General features: G+C 44.6%; 1 protein-coding gene across 1 annotated transcript in view; it reads right to left on the bottom strand.

The window, feature by feature from the left end:
* EXOC6B (exocyst complex component 6B) overlaps positions 1–17,359 on the bottom strand; it is a 412,654-nt gene that overhangs the window by 363,456 nt on the left and 31,839 nt on the right. Inside the window, exon 2 of the mRNA XM_083861793.1 lies at positions 4,461–4,626. Within this exon, the coding sequence (XP_083717919.1) occupies positions 4,461–4,626 (166 nt within the window). The remainder of the gene's footprint in view (positions 1–4,460; positions 4,627–17,359) is intronic.

The raw sequence follows: 17,359 nt of genomic DNA, 5'->3' as shown, positions 1-17,359 counted from the left end.
TGGTGCTTCCAGCAGCAGCACCAAACTCACAGCTCCCTTGAATTCCCACAGAACTTTGGATTCATCCACATAAAATTAATTCAGGAACCATTTTTTCCCCTATTGGAAAAGATCCTGGGTAACCAAGATTTCCCTCCTTGCACCAGGAAGGGTTTTGGTGTTTCCAGCAGCAGAACCAAACTGAATTCCCACAGAATTTTGGATTCATCCACATAAAATTCATTCAGGATTTTTTTTTTCCCTATTGGAAAAGGTCCTGGACAACCAGGATTTTCTCCCTGGTCCAATTCACACCAGGAAAGATTTTGGTGCTTTCAGCAACAGAACCATCCAAGCTCACAGCTCTCTTTAATTCCCACAAAAAGGAAACTTTGGATTCATCCACATAAAATTGATTCAGGATCCTTTTTTTTTTTTCCCTATTGGAAAAGGTCCTGAGCAACCAGGATTTCCCCCCTTGCACCAGGAAGGGTTTTGGTGTTTCCAGCAGCAGAACCAAACTGAATCTCCACAGAATTTTGGATTCATCCACATAAAATTGATTCAGGATCCATTTTTTCCCTATTGGAAAAGGTCCTGGACAACCACAATTTCCCCCTGGTCCAGATTTCAGCAGGAAGGATTTTGGTGTTTCCAGCAGCAGCACCAAACTCACAACTCCCTTCAATTCCCCATAGAATTTTGGATTTAGCCACATAATATTGATTCAGGATCCATTTTTTTTCCACCTAATGGAAAAGACCCTGAGCAACCAGGATTTCCCCCCTTGTCCAGTTCACACCAGGAAGGGTTTTGGTGTTTCCAGCAGCAGAACCAAACTCACATCTCTCTGTAGTCCCTACAGAATTTTGGATTCATCCACATAAAACTGATTCAGGATCCATTTTTTCCCTATTGGAAAAGATCCTGGACAACCACAATTTCCCTCCTGGTCCAGTTCACACCAGGAAGGGTTTTGGTGTTTCCAGCAGCAGAACCAAACTGAATCCCCACAGAATTTTGGATTCATCCACATAAAATTGATTCAGGATTCTTTTTTTTTCCCTACTGGAAAAGATCCTGGACAACCAGGATTTCCCCCCTTGCACCAGGAAGGGTTTTGGTGTTTCCTGGAGCAGAATCAAGCTCACAGCTCCCTTGAATTCCCATAGAAGGAGAATTTTGGATTCATCCACATAAAATTGATTCAGGATCCCTTTTTTCCTCCTAATGGAGAAGATCTTGGAAAATGCTGCTGGTCCAGCTTGCACAGGAAGGTTTGTGGCTCTTCCTGCAGCAGAACCAAACTCATGGCTCTCTGTAATTTTGGATTCATCCACATAAAATTGATTCAGGATCCATTTTTTTTCCCTAATGGAAAAGGTCCTGGTCAACCAGGATTGCACCCTTTGCAACAGGAAGGGTTTTGGTGTTTCCAGCAGCAGAACCAAACTGAATTCCCACAGAATTTTGGATTCATCCAAATAAAATTGATTCAAGATCCATTTTTTCCACCTAATGGAAAAGGTCCTGGACAACCAGGATTTCCCCCCTTGTCCAGTTCACACCAGGAAGGGTTTTGGTACTTTCAGCAGCAGCACCAAACTCACATCTCCCTTGAATCCCCTCAGAATTTTGGATTCATCCACATAAAATTGATTCAGGATTCTTTTTTTTCCCTATTGGAAAATTTCTTGGGCAACCAGGATTTCCCCTCTTGCACCAGGAAAGCTTTTGGTACTTCCAGCAGCAGAACCAAACTCACAACTCTCTTGAATTCTCACAGAATTTTGGATTCATCCACATAAAACTGATTCAGGATCCATTTTTTCCCTATTGGAAAAGGTCCTGGACAACCAGAATTTCTCCCCTGGTCCAGATTTCAGCAGGAAAGATTTTGGTGTTTCCAGCAGCAGAACCAAACTGAATTCCCACAGAATTTTCTTTCATCCACATAAAATTAATTCAGGATTCTTTTTTTTTCCCTACTGGAAAAGATCCTGGACAACCAGGATTTCCCCCCCTGGTCCAGTTCACACCAGGAAGGATTTTGGTGTTTCCAGCAGCAGCACCATCCAAACTCACAGTCCCTTGAATTCCCACAGAACTTTGGATTCATCCACATAAAATTAATTCAGGAACCATTTTTTCCCTATTGGAAAAGATCCTGGGTAACCAAGATTTCCCTCCTTGCACAGGAAGGGTTTTGGTGTTTCCAGCAGCAGAACCAAACTGAATTCTCACAGAATTTTGGATTCATCCACATAAAGTTGATTCAGGATCCTTTTTTTCCCTATTGAGAAAGATCCCGGACAACCAGGATTTCCCCCCTTGCACAGGAAGGATTTTTGTGCTTCCAGCAGCAGCACCAACTTCACATCTCCCTGTAATTCCCAGCCCAGCCGTGGTGCTTTTGGAACTCCCCAGGCTGGAAAAAAGGAATTATCCATGATTTCCCCTCCAGCATCTGCATCCCATCTCTGTCCCCCTGGGCTGCCCAAAACCTGCTCATTTCCTTTAGCATGTTTGGAGATTTTTTTTAAAATTATTTTTACAAGCAGGAGCCCAGCATCTCCTTCCAAAGATTATTTGATTTGTTCAGATCCCCCTGAAAATCCCACCAGGAACGACAACAACAACAAAACAAAACAAAAGAAAACAAAAACAAAACAAAGCAAAACAAAACAAAACAGAACAAAAAAAAAAAAAAAAAAACAACAAAAAAAACCACCCAAAAAAACCAAAAACAAAACAAAACAAAAACAAAAACAAAACAAAACAAAACAAAAAAAAAAAAGGAAAAAATAAAAAAAAAAGAATTGATGTCGGGTAATTTAAAACTGCTCTTAAAAATAAATCTGAGGAGTTTCTGTTCCAATTGCACAGCAATCCCAGCTCCAGGGAAAAAGCATGGAGCAGATCCCTGGGGTTTTTTTTGGGGGGAAAGGAGGTTGTGTTTGGGATTTTCTCTGGAGTCTCCAGGCCTGGGGGATTATTGACACAGACCCTGTGCAGTTAAACTGGGCTTTGCTAAGCCAGGCCAGACAGACAGACAGACAGACAGACAGGTGGAAGGGATGAGACACCAGGAGAACTCCAGGGATTTGTGGGATGGCCAAATGTAGGAATTTTTTTTCCGTGGATGGCAGGGACAAGGAGCTCTGCAGAGCTGAGATGTTCTAGAGACACGGGGGTTTATTATTCCAAGGGTGGTGGGTAAAGAGGGCTTTGCCTTCAGCCACCAGCCTGGGCTGGAGCAAAGCCCTAAAGAGAGAATGGGGAGAGAGAGAGAGAAGAGAGCTCAGGGGGAAAAACGGGGCAGGAGCAGGGGAAAAACGTGGGGAGAAAACAGGAGCAAGTGAGGGGAGAGAGAGGAGAGGGGATGGGCCAAGAGAGGGGAGGGAAGAGGGTGAGAGGGCCAGAGGAGAGAGGGGAGGGCAAAAGGGAGGAGAGCCAGGACAAGAGAGCGATCCCCTTGTTCCAATCCATTCCATCTCTTTTTGTGTTGAATATTCTAATTTACAGTGACCAACCGGCGTGAGATACAAAACCTACAGACTTTGCCTGCAGCCTGTGAGAACTACTACATTTATATAATAATAGTAGTAATAATAATAATAATAATAATAATAATAATAAATAATTATATAATATTATATTATTATAATTATAATTATTATAATTATTATATTATATATTCATATAATATTTATATTTATATAAGTATGAATATGAATATAATACTATACGATATTATAATAATTATTATAGTGTATATAATATTACATTATAAATATTATATATTTATAGAATATCTATATCTATATTTATATAAAAATAAATATAAAAATAAATATAGATATAAAAATAAATATAAATATAATATTATGTGATATTATATTATTATAATTATTATTATATTATATTATATTATATTATATTATATTATAAATATTATGTATTTCTATTATATTTATATTTATATTTTAAGGCACAGGAAAACCAAATTTGAACCCCAAGCACCTCCAACCTCTTGGTTCTTTTTCCTGAAGTTTCTCCATTTTCCTTCCACATTCTCATCCTACAAAAGGCTTTTTCCACACTTTTCTAAGAGCTGGACAAACCCCACCTTCCCCTCATCTTCCTGCACAATTTTAAAGGCCACGAGATTTATTTTCACTCCAAAAACTGGGAATGGATGCACGAGGAAAAGCATTTTTCCTTAATAAAAACAACCTTGGCTCGGAGCTCCTTGCTGCTTTTAATGCCCCACACTGCTCCAAGTTTGGCCAAAAAATTGTTAAATTTTCGGTGACTAACCCATCGCTCCAGGAAGAATTAAAACAAATATTTATATTTTTAAAACATGGATAAAAATGAGAAAAATATCGACGTGGCTCTAAAGAACCTCAGAGATGTTTGAGGCGGAGGCACCTAAAAAATAAATAAAAGAGATGCCCAGGGGTAGGATTTTCCCTCACCTTGAGTTTCTGGGCTTCTCCCCGGACCTTGAGGAGCTCGGTGATGGAATCCACAAACCCCTGGTAGTGGAAGTTGCACATTTTCTCGATCTCGCGGTCGTGGTTACGGATCCGCCCCTCCAGTTTCTCCATGAAGCGCCCGTGCTCCTCCCCGTCGTACACCGACCTGCAGGGACACCAAACATCAGCACCCTGGGTCTGAAACCCAAAATTATTCTATTCCAACCCTTTCAATTCCTTTTTTCCACCCATTCTGGTGTTCCTTGAGAGGCGTCACCAGCTTCTCCATGAAGCGCCCGTGCTCCTCCCCGTCGTACACCGACCTGCAGGGACACCAAACATCAGCACCCTGGATCTACCAGAAATGCCCAAAATTCAACCCCAGAATTCACCAGGAATGTCCAAAACCCGACCCCAGAAACGCCCTCCAGGGACAAAGGGACTGGTCCTAAACCAGGCGCCAAATTGAGTTGAAAAGTGTTTCTAGTCCAAGACTTCGTCTCCTTTGTCCAGTATTTTATGTTCCTCCTCCCCCTCGTACACGGACCTGCAGGGACACCACACAGCAGCACCTGGATCTACCAGGAATGTCCAAAATTCAACCCCAGAATTCACCAGGAACGGTCAAAATCTGAGACCAGAATTCACCAGGAATATCCAAAACCTGAGCCCAAAAACGCCCTCCTGGGACAAAGGGACTGGTCCTAAACCAGGCGCCAAATTGGGCTGAAAAACGTTTTTACTCCAAGACTTTGTCTACGTTTTCCACCCTTTTGTGCTCCACAAGAGACAAACCAAACCCAAAATGTTTCTATTCCAACCTTTTTATCTTTTTCCACCATTTGGCGTTCCATGAGAAACAAACCAAACTCAAAACGTTTCTATTTCAACCCTTTTAATTCCCTTTTTCCCCCATTCTGGTGTTCCCTGAGAGGCAGATCCGCCCCTCCAGCTTCTCCATGAAACGCCCGAGCTCCTCCCCGTCATAGACAGACCTGCAGGGACACCAAACATCAGCACCTGGATCTACCAGGAATGCCCAAAATTCAACCCCAGAATTCACCAGGAATACCCAAAATCTGAGCCCAGAATTCACCAGGAATATCCAAAACCTGAGCCCAAAAACGCCCTCCTGGGACAAAGGGACTGGTCCTAAACCAGGCACCAAATTGGGTTGAAAAGCGTTTCTAGTCCAAGACTTCGTTTCCTTTGTCCAGTATTTTATGTTCCTCCTCCCCGTCGTACACAGACCTGCAGGGACACCAAACATCAGCACCCTGGATCTACCAGGAATGCCCAAAATTCAACCCCAGAATTCACCAGGAATGTCCAAAACCCGACCCCAAAAACGCCCTCCAGGGACAAAGGGACTGGTCCTAAACCAGGCGCCAAATTGGGTTGAAAAGCGTTTCTAGTCCAAGACTTCGTCTCCTTTTTCCACCATTTTGTGCTCCTCCTCCCCGTCGTACACGGACCTGCAGGGACACCAAACATCAGCACCCTGAGCCTGTCTGGATTTACCAGGAATGTCCAAAATTCAACCCCAGAATTCACCAGGAACGGTCAAAATCTGAGCCCAGAATTCACCAGGAATGCCCAAAATACGACCCCAGAAACGCCCTCCTGGGACAAAGGGACTGGTCCTAAACCAGGCGCCAAATTGGGTTGAAAAGTGTTTCTAGTCCAAGACTTCGTCTCCTTTGTCCAGTATTTTATGTTCCTCCTCCCCGTCGTACACAGACCTGCAGGGAGACCAAACATCAGCACCTGGATCTAACAGGAATGCCCAAAATTCAACCCCAGAATTCACCAGGAATACCCAAAATCTGAGCCCAGAATTCACCAGGAATATCCAAAACCTGAGCCCAAAAACGCCCTCCAGGGACAAAGGGACTGGTCCTAAACCAGGCACCAAATTGGGTCAAAAAATGTTTCTCGTCCAAGTCGTCTTCTCCTGTTTCCATCATTTTCTGTTCCACAAGAGACAAAACAAACCCACAATGTTTCTATTCCAAATCTTTTCATTTTTCCACCATTTTGGTGCTCCCTGAGAGACCAGAACAACCCAAGAGGACCCAAAATGTTTCTATTCCAACCTTTCTGTCTTTTTTCACCATTTGGCGTTCCCTGAGAGACAAACCAAATCCAAACTATTTCCATTCCGAGTCTTCATCTTTCCACCATTTTGGTGTTCTCTAAGAGACAAACCAAACCCAAAATGTTTCTATTTCAACCCTTTTAATTCCCTTTTTCCCCCATTCTGGTGTTCCCTGAGAGGCAGATCCGCCCCTCCAGCTTCTCCATGAAGCGCCCGTGCTCCTCCCCGTCATACACGGACCTGCAGGGACACCAAACATCAGCACCTGGATCTGACAGGAATGTCCAAAATTCAACCCCAGAATTCACCAGGAACGGTCAAAATCTGAGCCCAGAATTCACCAGGAATGTCCAAAACCCGACCCCAAAAACGCCCTCCAGGGACAAAGGGACTGGTCCTAAACCAGACACCAAATTGGGTTGAAAAGCGTTTCTAGTCCAAGACTTCGTCTCCTTTGTCCAGTATTTTATGTTCCTCCTCCCCGTCGTACACGGACCTGCAGGGACACCAAACATCAGCACCCTGAGCCTGTCTGGATCTACCAGGAATGCCCAAAATTCAACCCCAGAATTCACTAGGAATACCCAAAATCTGAGCCCAGAATTCACCAGGAATATCCAAAACCTGAGCCCAAAAACGCCCTCCAGGGACAAAGGGACTGGTCCTAAACCAGGCGCCAAATTGGGTCAAAAAATGTTTCTCGTCCAAGTCGTCTTCTCCTGTTTCCATCATTTTCTGTTCCACAAGAGACAAAACAAACCCAAAATGTTTCTATTCCAAATCTTTTCATTTTTCCACCATTTTGGTGCTCCCTGAGAGACCAGAACAACCCAAACCTCACCTGAAATGTTTCTATTTCAACCTTTTTTTTCTTTTTCCACCATTTGGTGTTCCATGAGAGACAAACCAAACTCAAAACATTTCTATTTCAACCCTTTTTAATTTCTCTTTTCCACCAAATTCCACGTTCCCTGAGAGCCCAGAACAACCCAAGAGGACCCCACACTCTGGGAATTCCAGGGTTGTTTTCCTGGTTTTTTTACAGAAAATATGGATATTTTTAATGGATGGCGGTAATTCCAATCTTGGACTTTGGGAAGATTTTGGCTCCTAAAGCTGAATTCCCTCCCAGTCCAGGAGTTGAGTTTGGAGGGAGGTTTATGGATCTGAGTTTGGGGCAGATATCAGGGTTATAAAATTAGGGATAGGGCAGATTCCAGGCAGATTTTGGAGAGAAAAGATGGGAACGAGCAGAGAGAAAAGATGGGAATGAGCAAAGATGGGAATGAGCAGAGAGAAAAGATGGGAATGAGCAGAGAGAAAAAATGGGAATGGACACAGAGAAAAGTTGGGAATGGCCAGAGAGAAAAGAGGGGATTGAGCAAAGAGAAAAGATGGGAATGAGAAGAAAGAAAAGATGGGGTTGAGCAAAAAGAAAAGATGGGATTGACCTGAGAGAAAATATTGGAATGAGCAGAGAGAAAAAATGGGAATGGACACAGAGAAAAGTTGGGAATGAGCAGAGAGAAAATATTGGAATGAGCAGAGAGAAAAGATGGGAATGAGCAGAGAGAAAAAATGGGAATGAGAAGAAAGAAAAGATGGGAATGAGAAGAAGGAAAAGATGGGATTGACCTGAGAGAAAATATTGGAACGAGCAGAGAGAAAAAATGGGAATGGACACAGAGAAAAGTTGGGAATGAGCAGAGAGAAAAGATAGGAATGGGCAGAGAGAAAAAATGGGAATGAGCAGAGAGAAAAAATGGGAATGAGCAGAGAGAAAAAATGGGAATGAGAAGAAAGAAAAGTTGGGAATAAGCAGAAAAAAAAGGCGGGAATGAGAAGAAAGAAAAGATGGGATTGAGCAGAGAGAAAAGATGGGATTGAGCAAAGAGAAAAAATGGGAATGAGCAGAGCAAAAAGTTGGGAATGGCCAGAGAGAAAAGATGGGAATGAGCAGAGAGAAACGATGGGAATGCGAAGAATGAAAAGATGGGGTTGAGCAGAGAGAAAAGATGGGATTGACCTGAGAGAAAATATTGGAATGAGCAGAGAGAAAAAATGGGAATGGACACAGAGAAAAGTTGGGAATGAGCAGAGAGAAAAGATGGGAATGGGCAGAGAGAAAAGATGGGAATGGGCAGAGAGAAAAAATGGGAATGAGCAGAGCAAAAAGGTGGGAATGGGCAGAGAGAAAAGATGGGATTGAGCAGAGAGAAAAGATGGGAATGAGCAGACAGAAAAGATGGGATTGAGCAGAGAGAAAAGATGGGAATGAGCAGAGAGAAAAGGTGGGAATGGGCAGAGAGAAGGAATCAGAACTCCAGGAGGACACAGGAATTCCTTTTTCCTGCAGTGGGATCTGAGCTCTGTCTCCCTTGGGACAATCCCATCCCCACAACCCACTCAGACCTCAGAAAAAAAACAGGAAAAAATACCCAGACAGAGCTAAAAATCTGCAGAAAATCTCTTTAATTCTTATTTTTTCAGGCCATTTCAGTTCTGCAGCTTCAGTCAAAGATTCTCAGTGGCAAAACAACAATCCCAGGATTTTAAAACCTCTTTAAATTCAATATAAAAAAACCCAGACACCCATAGAAAGTGATGGGGAGGATTTTGCCTTTTCCTGGCTGGTCTAAAGATGGAAAAAAAAGAGATTAAACTTCCTCAAATCCCTCAAATCTTTCAAGTTTCAGGGAGTTCTGGCTGCTGAAATGTGAAATTTGGAGCCCCAGTGCCATCTAGTGCTCCATGGGCTCTTAGCAGGGAAAGGGATTTTCCAAAGGATTTTCAGCTCCAAAAGGAGAATTCCAGTTTAAAAAATGAAGGTGGGGAAGTTGTGTCTGAATTCAGGGAGAAATTGAAACAATAAAATCCCCGCAGCAGGAAAGGTGTGTTTGTGTTCAAAGGTAAATTTGGGATTTAATCTGATAAAGGGGGGAAAAAACAGCTCAAAATTATTTAAAATAGCCAGGAAAAATTCCCTTTGGAGGTGGTAAAGCTAAGAAATAAATGTTTGATGACTAAAACCTTTTGGTTATTAAAAATTATATTTTTTAATTATTTTTTAGCCAAATTTTAGTGTAGAAAAAATAAAATTTGGTGTCAGACAGGAAGGAAACACCAGGATGTGATGGGAAGGTCTTCCATTCTGAGCTCTCCTGCTCCTCCAGGATCCTTTCCCAGGAAAATCCAGCCCTGGCCTGTCCAGGATCCCTTTTCCAGGATAAACCAACCCTGAATCTTCCCTTCTGAGTTCTCCTGCTCCTCCAGGATCCTTTCCCAGGAAAATCCAGCCCTGGCCTGTCCAGGATCCCTTTTCCAGGAAAATCAAATCCTGGAGTTTCTTTTCTGAGCTCTCCTGTTCCTCCAGGATCCTTTTCCAGGAAAATCCCATCCCGAAATTTCTTTTCTGGGCTCTCCTGCTCCTCCAGGATCTCTTTCCCAGGAAAATCCAGCCCTGGCCTGTCCAGGATCCCTTTTCCAGGATAAATCCATCTTGAATCTTCCTTTCTGAGATCTCCTGCTCCTCCAGAATCATTTCCCGGGAAAATCCAGTCCTGGCCTGTCCAGGATCCCTTCAGGATCCCTTTTCCAGGAAAATCTCATAATGGACTTTCTCTTCTGAGCTCTCCTGTTCCTCCAGGATCATTTCCCAGGAAAATCCAGCCCTGGCCTGTCCAGGATCCCTTTTCCAGGAAAATCCCATCCTGAAATTTCCCTTCTGAGCTCTCCTGATCTCCAGGATCTCTTTTCCAGGAAAACCCAGTTCTGAATCTTCCCTTCTGAGCTCTCCCAGGATCTCTTTTCCAGGAAAATCCAGCCCTGGCCTGTCCAGGATCCCTGCAGGATCCTTTTCCAGGAAAATCCCATCCTGGAGTTTCTTTTCTGAGCTCTCCTGTTCCTCCAGGATCCCTTTTCCAGGAAAATCCCATCCTGAAATTTCTTTTCTGAGCTCTCCTGCTCCTCCAGGATCATTTCCTGGGAAAATCCAGCCCTGCCCTGTCCAGGATCCCTTTTCCAGGATAAACCAACCCTGAATCTTTCCTTCTGAGCTCTCCCAGGATCTCTTTCCCAGGAAAATCCAGCCCTGGCCTGTCCAGGATCCTTTTCCAGGAAAATCCCATCCTGGAGTTTCTTTTCTGAGCTCTCCTGTTCCTCCAGGATCCTTTCCCAGGAAAATCCAGCCCTGGCCTGTGCAGGATCCCTTTTCCAGGAAAATCCCATCCTGGAGTTTCCCTTCTGAGCTCTCCTGATCCTCCAGGATCCTTTTCCCAGAATAAACGAGTCCTGGATCTTCCCTTCTGAGCTCTCCTGCTCCTCCAGGACCATTTCCCAGGAAAATCCAATCCTGGCCTTTCCAGGATCCCTTTTCCAAGAAAATCCCATCCTGAATTTTCCCTTCTGAGCTTTCCTGATCCTCCAGGATCCTTTCTCCATCTCCTTCCAAAACACGAGGGCACAGCCAGGAAAGCTCCAGATCCAAGACTACAAATCTGCAGGATGGACATTCCAAATCTGCAGGATGGACATTCCATTGACACTCCAAATCTGCAGGATGGACATTCCATGGACACCCCAAATCTGCAGGATGGACATTCCATGGACACTCCAAATCTGCAGGATGGACATTCCATGGACACTCCAAATCTGCAGGATGGACAATCCAAATCTGCAGGATGGACAATCCAAGGACACTCCAAATCTGCAGGATGGACATTCCATGGACACCCCAAATCTGCAGGATGGACAATCCATGGACAATCCAAATCTGCAGGATGGACATTCCATGGACATTCCAAATCTGCAGGATGGACAATCCATGGACAATCCAAATCTGCAGGATGGACATTCCATGGACACCCCAAATCTGCAGGATGGACAATCCATGGACACCCCAAATCTGCAGGATGGACATTCCAAATCTGCAGGATGGACAATCCATGGACATTCCAAATCTGCAGGATGGACAATCCATGGACACCCCAAATCTGCAGGATGGACAATCCAAGGACATCCCAAATCTGCAGGATGGACAATCCATGGACAATCCAAATCTGCAGGATGGACAATCCAAGGGAAGTCCAAATCTGCAGGATGGACAATCCATGGACACCCCAAATCTGCAGGATGGACAATCCATGGACACCCCAAATCTGCAGGATGGACATTCCATGGACAATCCAAATCTGCAGGATGGACATTCCATGGACAATCCAAATCTGCAGGATGGACAATCCATGGACACCCCAAATCTGCAGGATGGACATTCCATGGACACCCCAAATCTTCAGGATGGACAATCCATGGACACCCCAAATCTGCAGGATGGACATTCCATGGACACCCCAAATCTTCAGGATGGACAATCCATGGACACCCCAAATCTTCAGGATGGACATTCCAAATCTGCAGGATGGACAATCCATGGACACCCCAAATCTGCAGGATGGACAATCCATGGACACCCCAAATCTGCAGGATGGACAATCCATGGACACTCCAAATCTGCAGGATGGACAATCCATGGACACCCCAAATCTTCAGGATGGACAATCCATGGACACCCCAAATCTTCAGGATGGACATTCCAGATCTGCAGGATGGACATTCCATGGACACCCCAAATCTGCAGGATGGACAATCCATGGACACCCCAAATCTGCAGGATGGACAATCCATGGACACCCCAAATCTGCAGGATGGACATTCCATGGACATTCCATCACTTTGGGATGGTTCTGCCTCTGGAACATTCTCCCCCAGGAGAACTCAGTGACCCCGTGGTGACCCTCAACTCCAAATAATCAACATTAAAAACTCAATTTGACGGTGGAAAGAACAAACCTCTCCCCTTCAACGCCCCAAAAATCCCAAATTCCACCAGCAAAATCCCAAATCCCACCTTTCCCCTGGTTCTGGTGCTTCCTCTGGTGCCATCAGAGCTGGAAAATCCTCCTGGAAATCCCCAAAATCCTCAAATTTGGAGCCACAGGAGCAGCATCACCCACCTGGCACTGCCAGATCCACTCACTTTGTCAAATATTCCCAAATTTTCCACCCTTTGGGACATTCCCTTTTCCTGCCCCCCAATATTTGGGATCCCCCTGCATTTCCAGCTCCTTCTGAACCCCCCAGGAAAATCTCTCCTGATCCAAACACAGCCTGGAATTCTCCTGGAATCACCAAAAATTCCACAAAAAATCAACTCTAAAAAGAGAAATCATCCTGGCCGTGAATGAATCCTGACAAGGCAAAAGCTGCAGCCAGGAGGAAACAAAAAAATAAAAAAAACCCCAAGAATAAATAAGAATTAAAGCTCATTTTGGGTTGTTCTTTCTGTTGGTTTTAAGAACAGGCTGGGACAGAGCTACAAAAAACCATCCTGGAGGCTTTTTTGGGGTTTGTTGTTTTAAAAAAATCATTTTTTTTTTGTCATTAAAAAATATCTCTGGTCAGAAAAGCTGCTCCACAAAAAGGTTTTTGATTGAAAAAGTCTGAGGAAAAGGGGCCTGTCCCACATGGATTTATCTGGGAAATCCAGAGCAGGCTGTAATTTTTCCCTCAAGTTTTGCTCACTGACAGATCTCTCTGCTTTTAGGGGTTTTTAAGTGCACTCACTAAACAAAATTATAGAAAAAAAAAAAACAAAAAGGGCTTTGAAATTCCTTGGATTGGGTTGTTGAGTTTCACAATTTCAGCATCCGTTAAAAATCAGCTTCATTTTTGGGCGGCTTTGTTGGTTTGTGTTTTTGGTTTTTGGTTTTTTTTTTTCTGAAAAGGTCAAACTGGAAAAAAAAGAAAATAATTCTTTCCAGGAAAGCCACAAACGGATCAGGAGCTGCCACGTGCAGCCTGGAGCTCCTGCAAAGTTTATCCCCCAAAATAAAGGGGATAGAACAAAGCTGGAGCAGAAATGGGATGAAGCAGAGAAAGATCTGACTGTGCCAGGGGTCAAAAAATCATGGAATAATCTGAGATCCAACCCCTGGCCCTGCACAGACACCCCAAAATCCACACCCAGGGCAAGGGGTCAGAAAGTCATGGAATAATCTGGAATAATGTGGAATTCTCCAAGGAATGGAGACCCACAGGGATTGTCCATCTAAACCCTGACCCTGCACAGACACACCAACAATCCCACCCTGTGCCGGGGGTCAGAAAGTCATGGAATAATCTGGAATAACATGGAATTCTCCAAGGAATGGAGATCCACAGGGATTGTCCATTCAATCCCTTTCCCTAAACAGATATCCCAAAATCCACCCTGTGCCAGGGGAAAAAGTCATGGAATATCCTGAGATCCACAGGGATCTGCCAGGGGTCAGAAAGTCATGGAATATCCTGAGATCCAACCCCTGACCCTGCACAGACACCCCAAAATCCACACCCTGATAAAGTCATGGAATAATCTGGAATAATGTGGAATTCTCCAAGGAATGGAGATCCACAGGGATCATCCATCTAAACCCTGACCCTGCACAGACACCCCAACAATCCCACCCTGTGCCAATGGGGCAGAAAATCATGGAATATCCTGAGATCCAACCCCTGACCCTAAACAGACACTCCAAAACCCACCCTGTGCCAGAGGACAAAGTCATGGAATAATCTGGAATAACATGGAATTCTCCAAGGAATGGAAATCCACAGGGATCATCCATCTAAACCCTGACCCTAAACAGACACCCCAAAATCCACCCTGTGCCGGGGGACAAAGCCATGGAATGTCCTGAGATCCACAGGGACTGTCCAGCCAACCCCATTCTCTGCACAGACACCCCAAACTCCCACCCTGGGCACCCCTGGAGTGTGTCCAAACTCTCCTGGAGCTCTGGCAGAGTTGGGAATGTTCCTTTTGTCCTTTTGTCCTTTCCAGGTGAGGGGTGGGTGAACATTTTGTGACCATTCTTGGGTCCATTTTGGGACCATTTTTGTGACCATTTTTGTGTCCATTTTGGGACCATTTTTGTGTCCATTTTGGGACCATTTTTGTGTCCATTTTGGGACCATTTTTGTGTCCATTTTGGGCCCATTGTGTGACCATTTTGGGCCCATTGTGTGACCATTTTGGGCCCATTGTGTGACCATTTTGGGCCCATTGTGTGACCATTTTGGGTCCATTTTATGACCATTCTGTGACCATTCTGTGACCATTTGGGTCCATTTCTGTGCCCATTCTGGGTCCACCTTGTGTGTAGCCCTGACCAGGCTCTCGCCCTGCCCAAGGTGATTCCTAAAGACCTTTCAATAAATATTTACTTTATTCTCCAGCTCAGCCCAGTCCCTGTTCCACCCCATCCTCCCCAAGGGCAGGGACACCTCCCACCATCCCAATCAACATTTCCCCATCCCTGAAGTGTCCAAAACCACCTTGGGCAGGGCTTGGAGCCCCCTGGGCTGGTGGGAAACCTCCAGGGGTGACACTGGACATTTCTGAGGTCCCAAACCATTCCCTGGCCCAACTCCATTCCCCAAGCAGGAACCACAATAAATCCAGAGGAAGGAAAAATCTGCAGGGATGGGATCCATGGGATGGGATGGGATGGGATGGGATGGGATGGGATGGGATGGGATGGGATGGGATGGGATGGGATGGGAACACAGGGATGGGATGGGGATGGGGATGGGATGGGATGGGATCCATGGGATGGGATCCATGGGATGGGATCCATGGGATGGGATGGGGTGGGATGGGGATAATGGGATGGGGATGGGATGGGATGGGATGGGGATGGGATGGGGATGGGATCCATGGGATGGGATGGGATGGGGATGGGATGGGATGGGATGGGATGGGATGGGATGGGATGGGATGGGATGGGATGGGATGGGATGGATGGGGATGGGATGGGGATGGGATGGGATGGGATGGGATGGGATGGGATGGGATGGGATGGGGATGGGATGGGGATGGGATGGGGATGGGATGGGATGGGATGGGATGGATGGGGATGGGATGGGGATGGGAGGGGATGGGATGGGGATGGGATGGGATGGGATGGGGATGGGATGGGATGGGATGGGATGGGGATGGGATGGGATGGGATGGGATGGGATGGGATGGGATGGGGATGGGATGGGGATGGGATGGGATGGGATGGGATGGGATGGGATGGGATGGGATGGGGATGGGATGGGATGGGATGGGATGGGATGGGATGGGATGGGATGGGATGGGGATGGGATGGGATGGGATGGGGATGGGATGGGATGGGGATGGGGATGGGATGGGGTGGGATGGGATGGGGATGGGGATGGGGATGGGGATGGGATGGGATGGGATGGGATGGGGATGGGGATGGGATGGGGTGGGATGGGATGGGGTGGGATGGGGATAATGGGATGGGATGGGATGGGGATGGGATGGGGATGGGATGGGATGGGATGGGATGGGATGGGATGGGATGGGATGGGATGGGATGGGGATGGGGATGGGATGGGGTGGGATGGGATGGGGTGGGATGGGGTGGGATGGGATGGGGTGGGATGGGGTGGGATGGGGTGGGATGGGGATAATGGGATGGGATGGGATGGGGATGGGATGGGATGGGGATGGGATGGGGATGGGATGGGGATGGGATGGGATGGGATGGGGATGGGATCCATGGGATGGGATGGGATGGGATGGGAACACAGGGATGGGAACACAGGGATGGGATGGGAACACAGGGATGGGATGAGATGGGATCCATGGGATGGGATGGGGTGGGATGGGATGGGATCCATGGGATGGGATGGGGTGGGATGGGGTGGGATGGGGATAATGGGATGGGGATGGGATGGGATGGGATGGGATGGGGATAATGGGATGGGGATAATAGGATGGGATGGGATGGGATGGGATCCATGGGATGGGATGGGGTGGGATGGGGATAATGGGATGGGATGGGATGGGGATGGGGATGGGATGGGGATGGGATGGGATGGGATGGGGATGGGATCCATGGGATGGGGATGGGGATGGGATGGGGATGGGATGGGGATGGGATTATGGAATGGGATGGGGATGGGATAAATAAAATAAATAAATATTATATATAATTATAATTATATATATATTATATATAATTATAATTATAAATAAAAATTTTAAATAAATAAATAAAGGATCTCCGGGACAATGCAGGGAGGACGAGCTGGGGACAGTGAACACGAGTGACTTTTGTTTCCAATTAAAAAAGGAACAAATTCCTGACTCTACTGAGAATTTCGATTTTTTTTCTTATTTTTCCCTCCCATTTTGAACCCTCTGTAGTGGTTTGGAATCCCCTCCGAAACATTTTCTTCTCATTAAGAGACATAAAAGCATCAGCAGTTTGTTTAATCTTAGTCTTAACTTTTGTAATAAACAAATTAACTACTGAGCACGGCAGCAGAATCAAAACAAATGGCTTCGAGAAAAATCAAAAATAAAAATAAAAATAAAAAATAAAAATAAAATAAAATAAAAATAAAAACTAAAAAAATAAAAATAAAATAAAATAAAAATATAAATAAAAATAAAAATAAAAAATAAAAATAAAAATAAAATAAAAATAAAAATAAAAATAAAAGTAAAAATAAAAATAAAATAAAAGTAAAAATAAAAATAAAATAAAAAAAAGAAAAATAAAAATAAAAATAAAAATAAAAAAAATAAATAAAATAAAAATAAAAATAAAATAAAAATATAAATAAAAATAAAATAAAAATAAAAAATAAAAATAAAAAAAAAATGAAAAATAAATAAAAAATAAAATAAAAAATAAAAAATAAAAATAAAAATAAAATAAAATATAAATAAAAATAAAATAAAAAT

This window comes from Zosterops lateralis, assembly GCF_965231275.1.
Source record: "Zosterops lateralis genome assembly, chromosome: 5".
Taxonomy (NCBI): domain Eukaryota; kingdom Metazoa; phylum Chordata; class Aves; order Passeriformes; family Zosteropidae; genus Zosterops; species Zosterops lateralis.
This window is presented reverse-complemented; position numbering and strand designations above follow the sequence as displayed.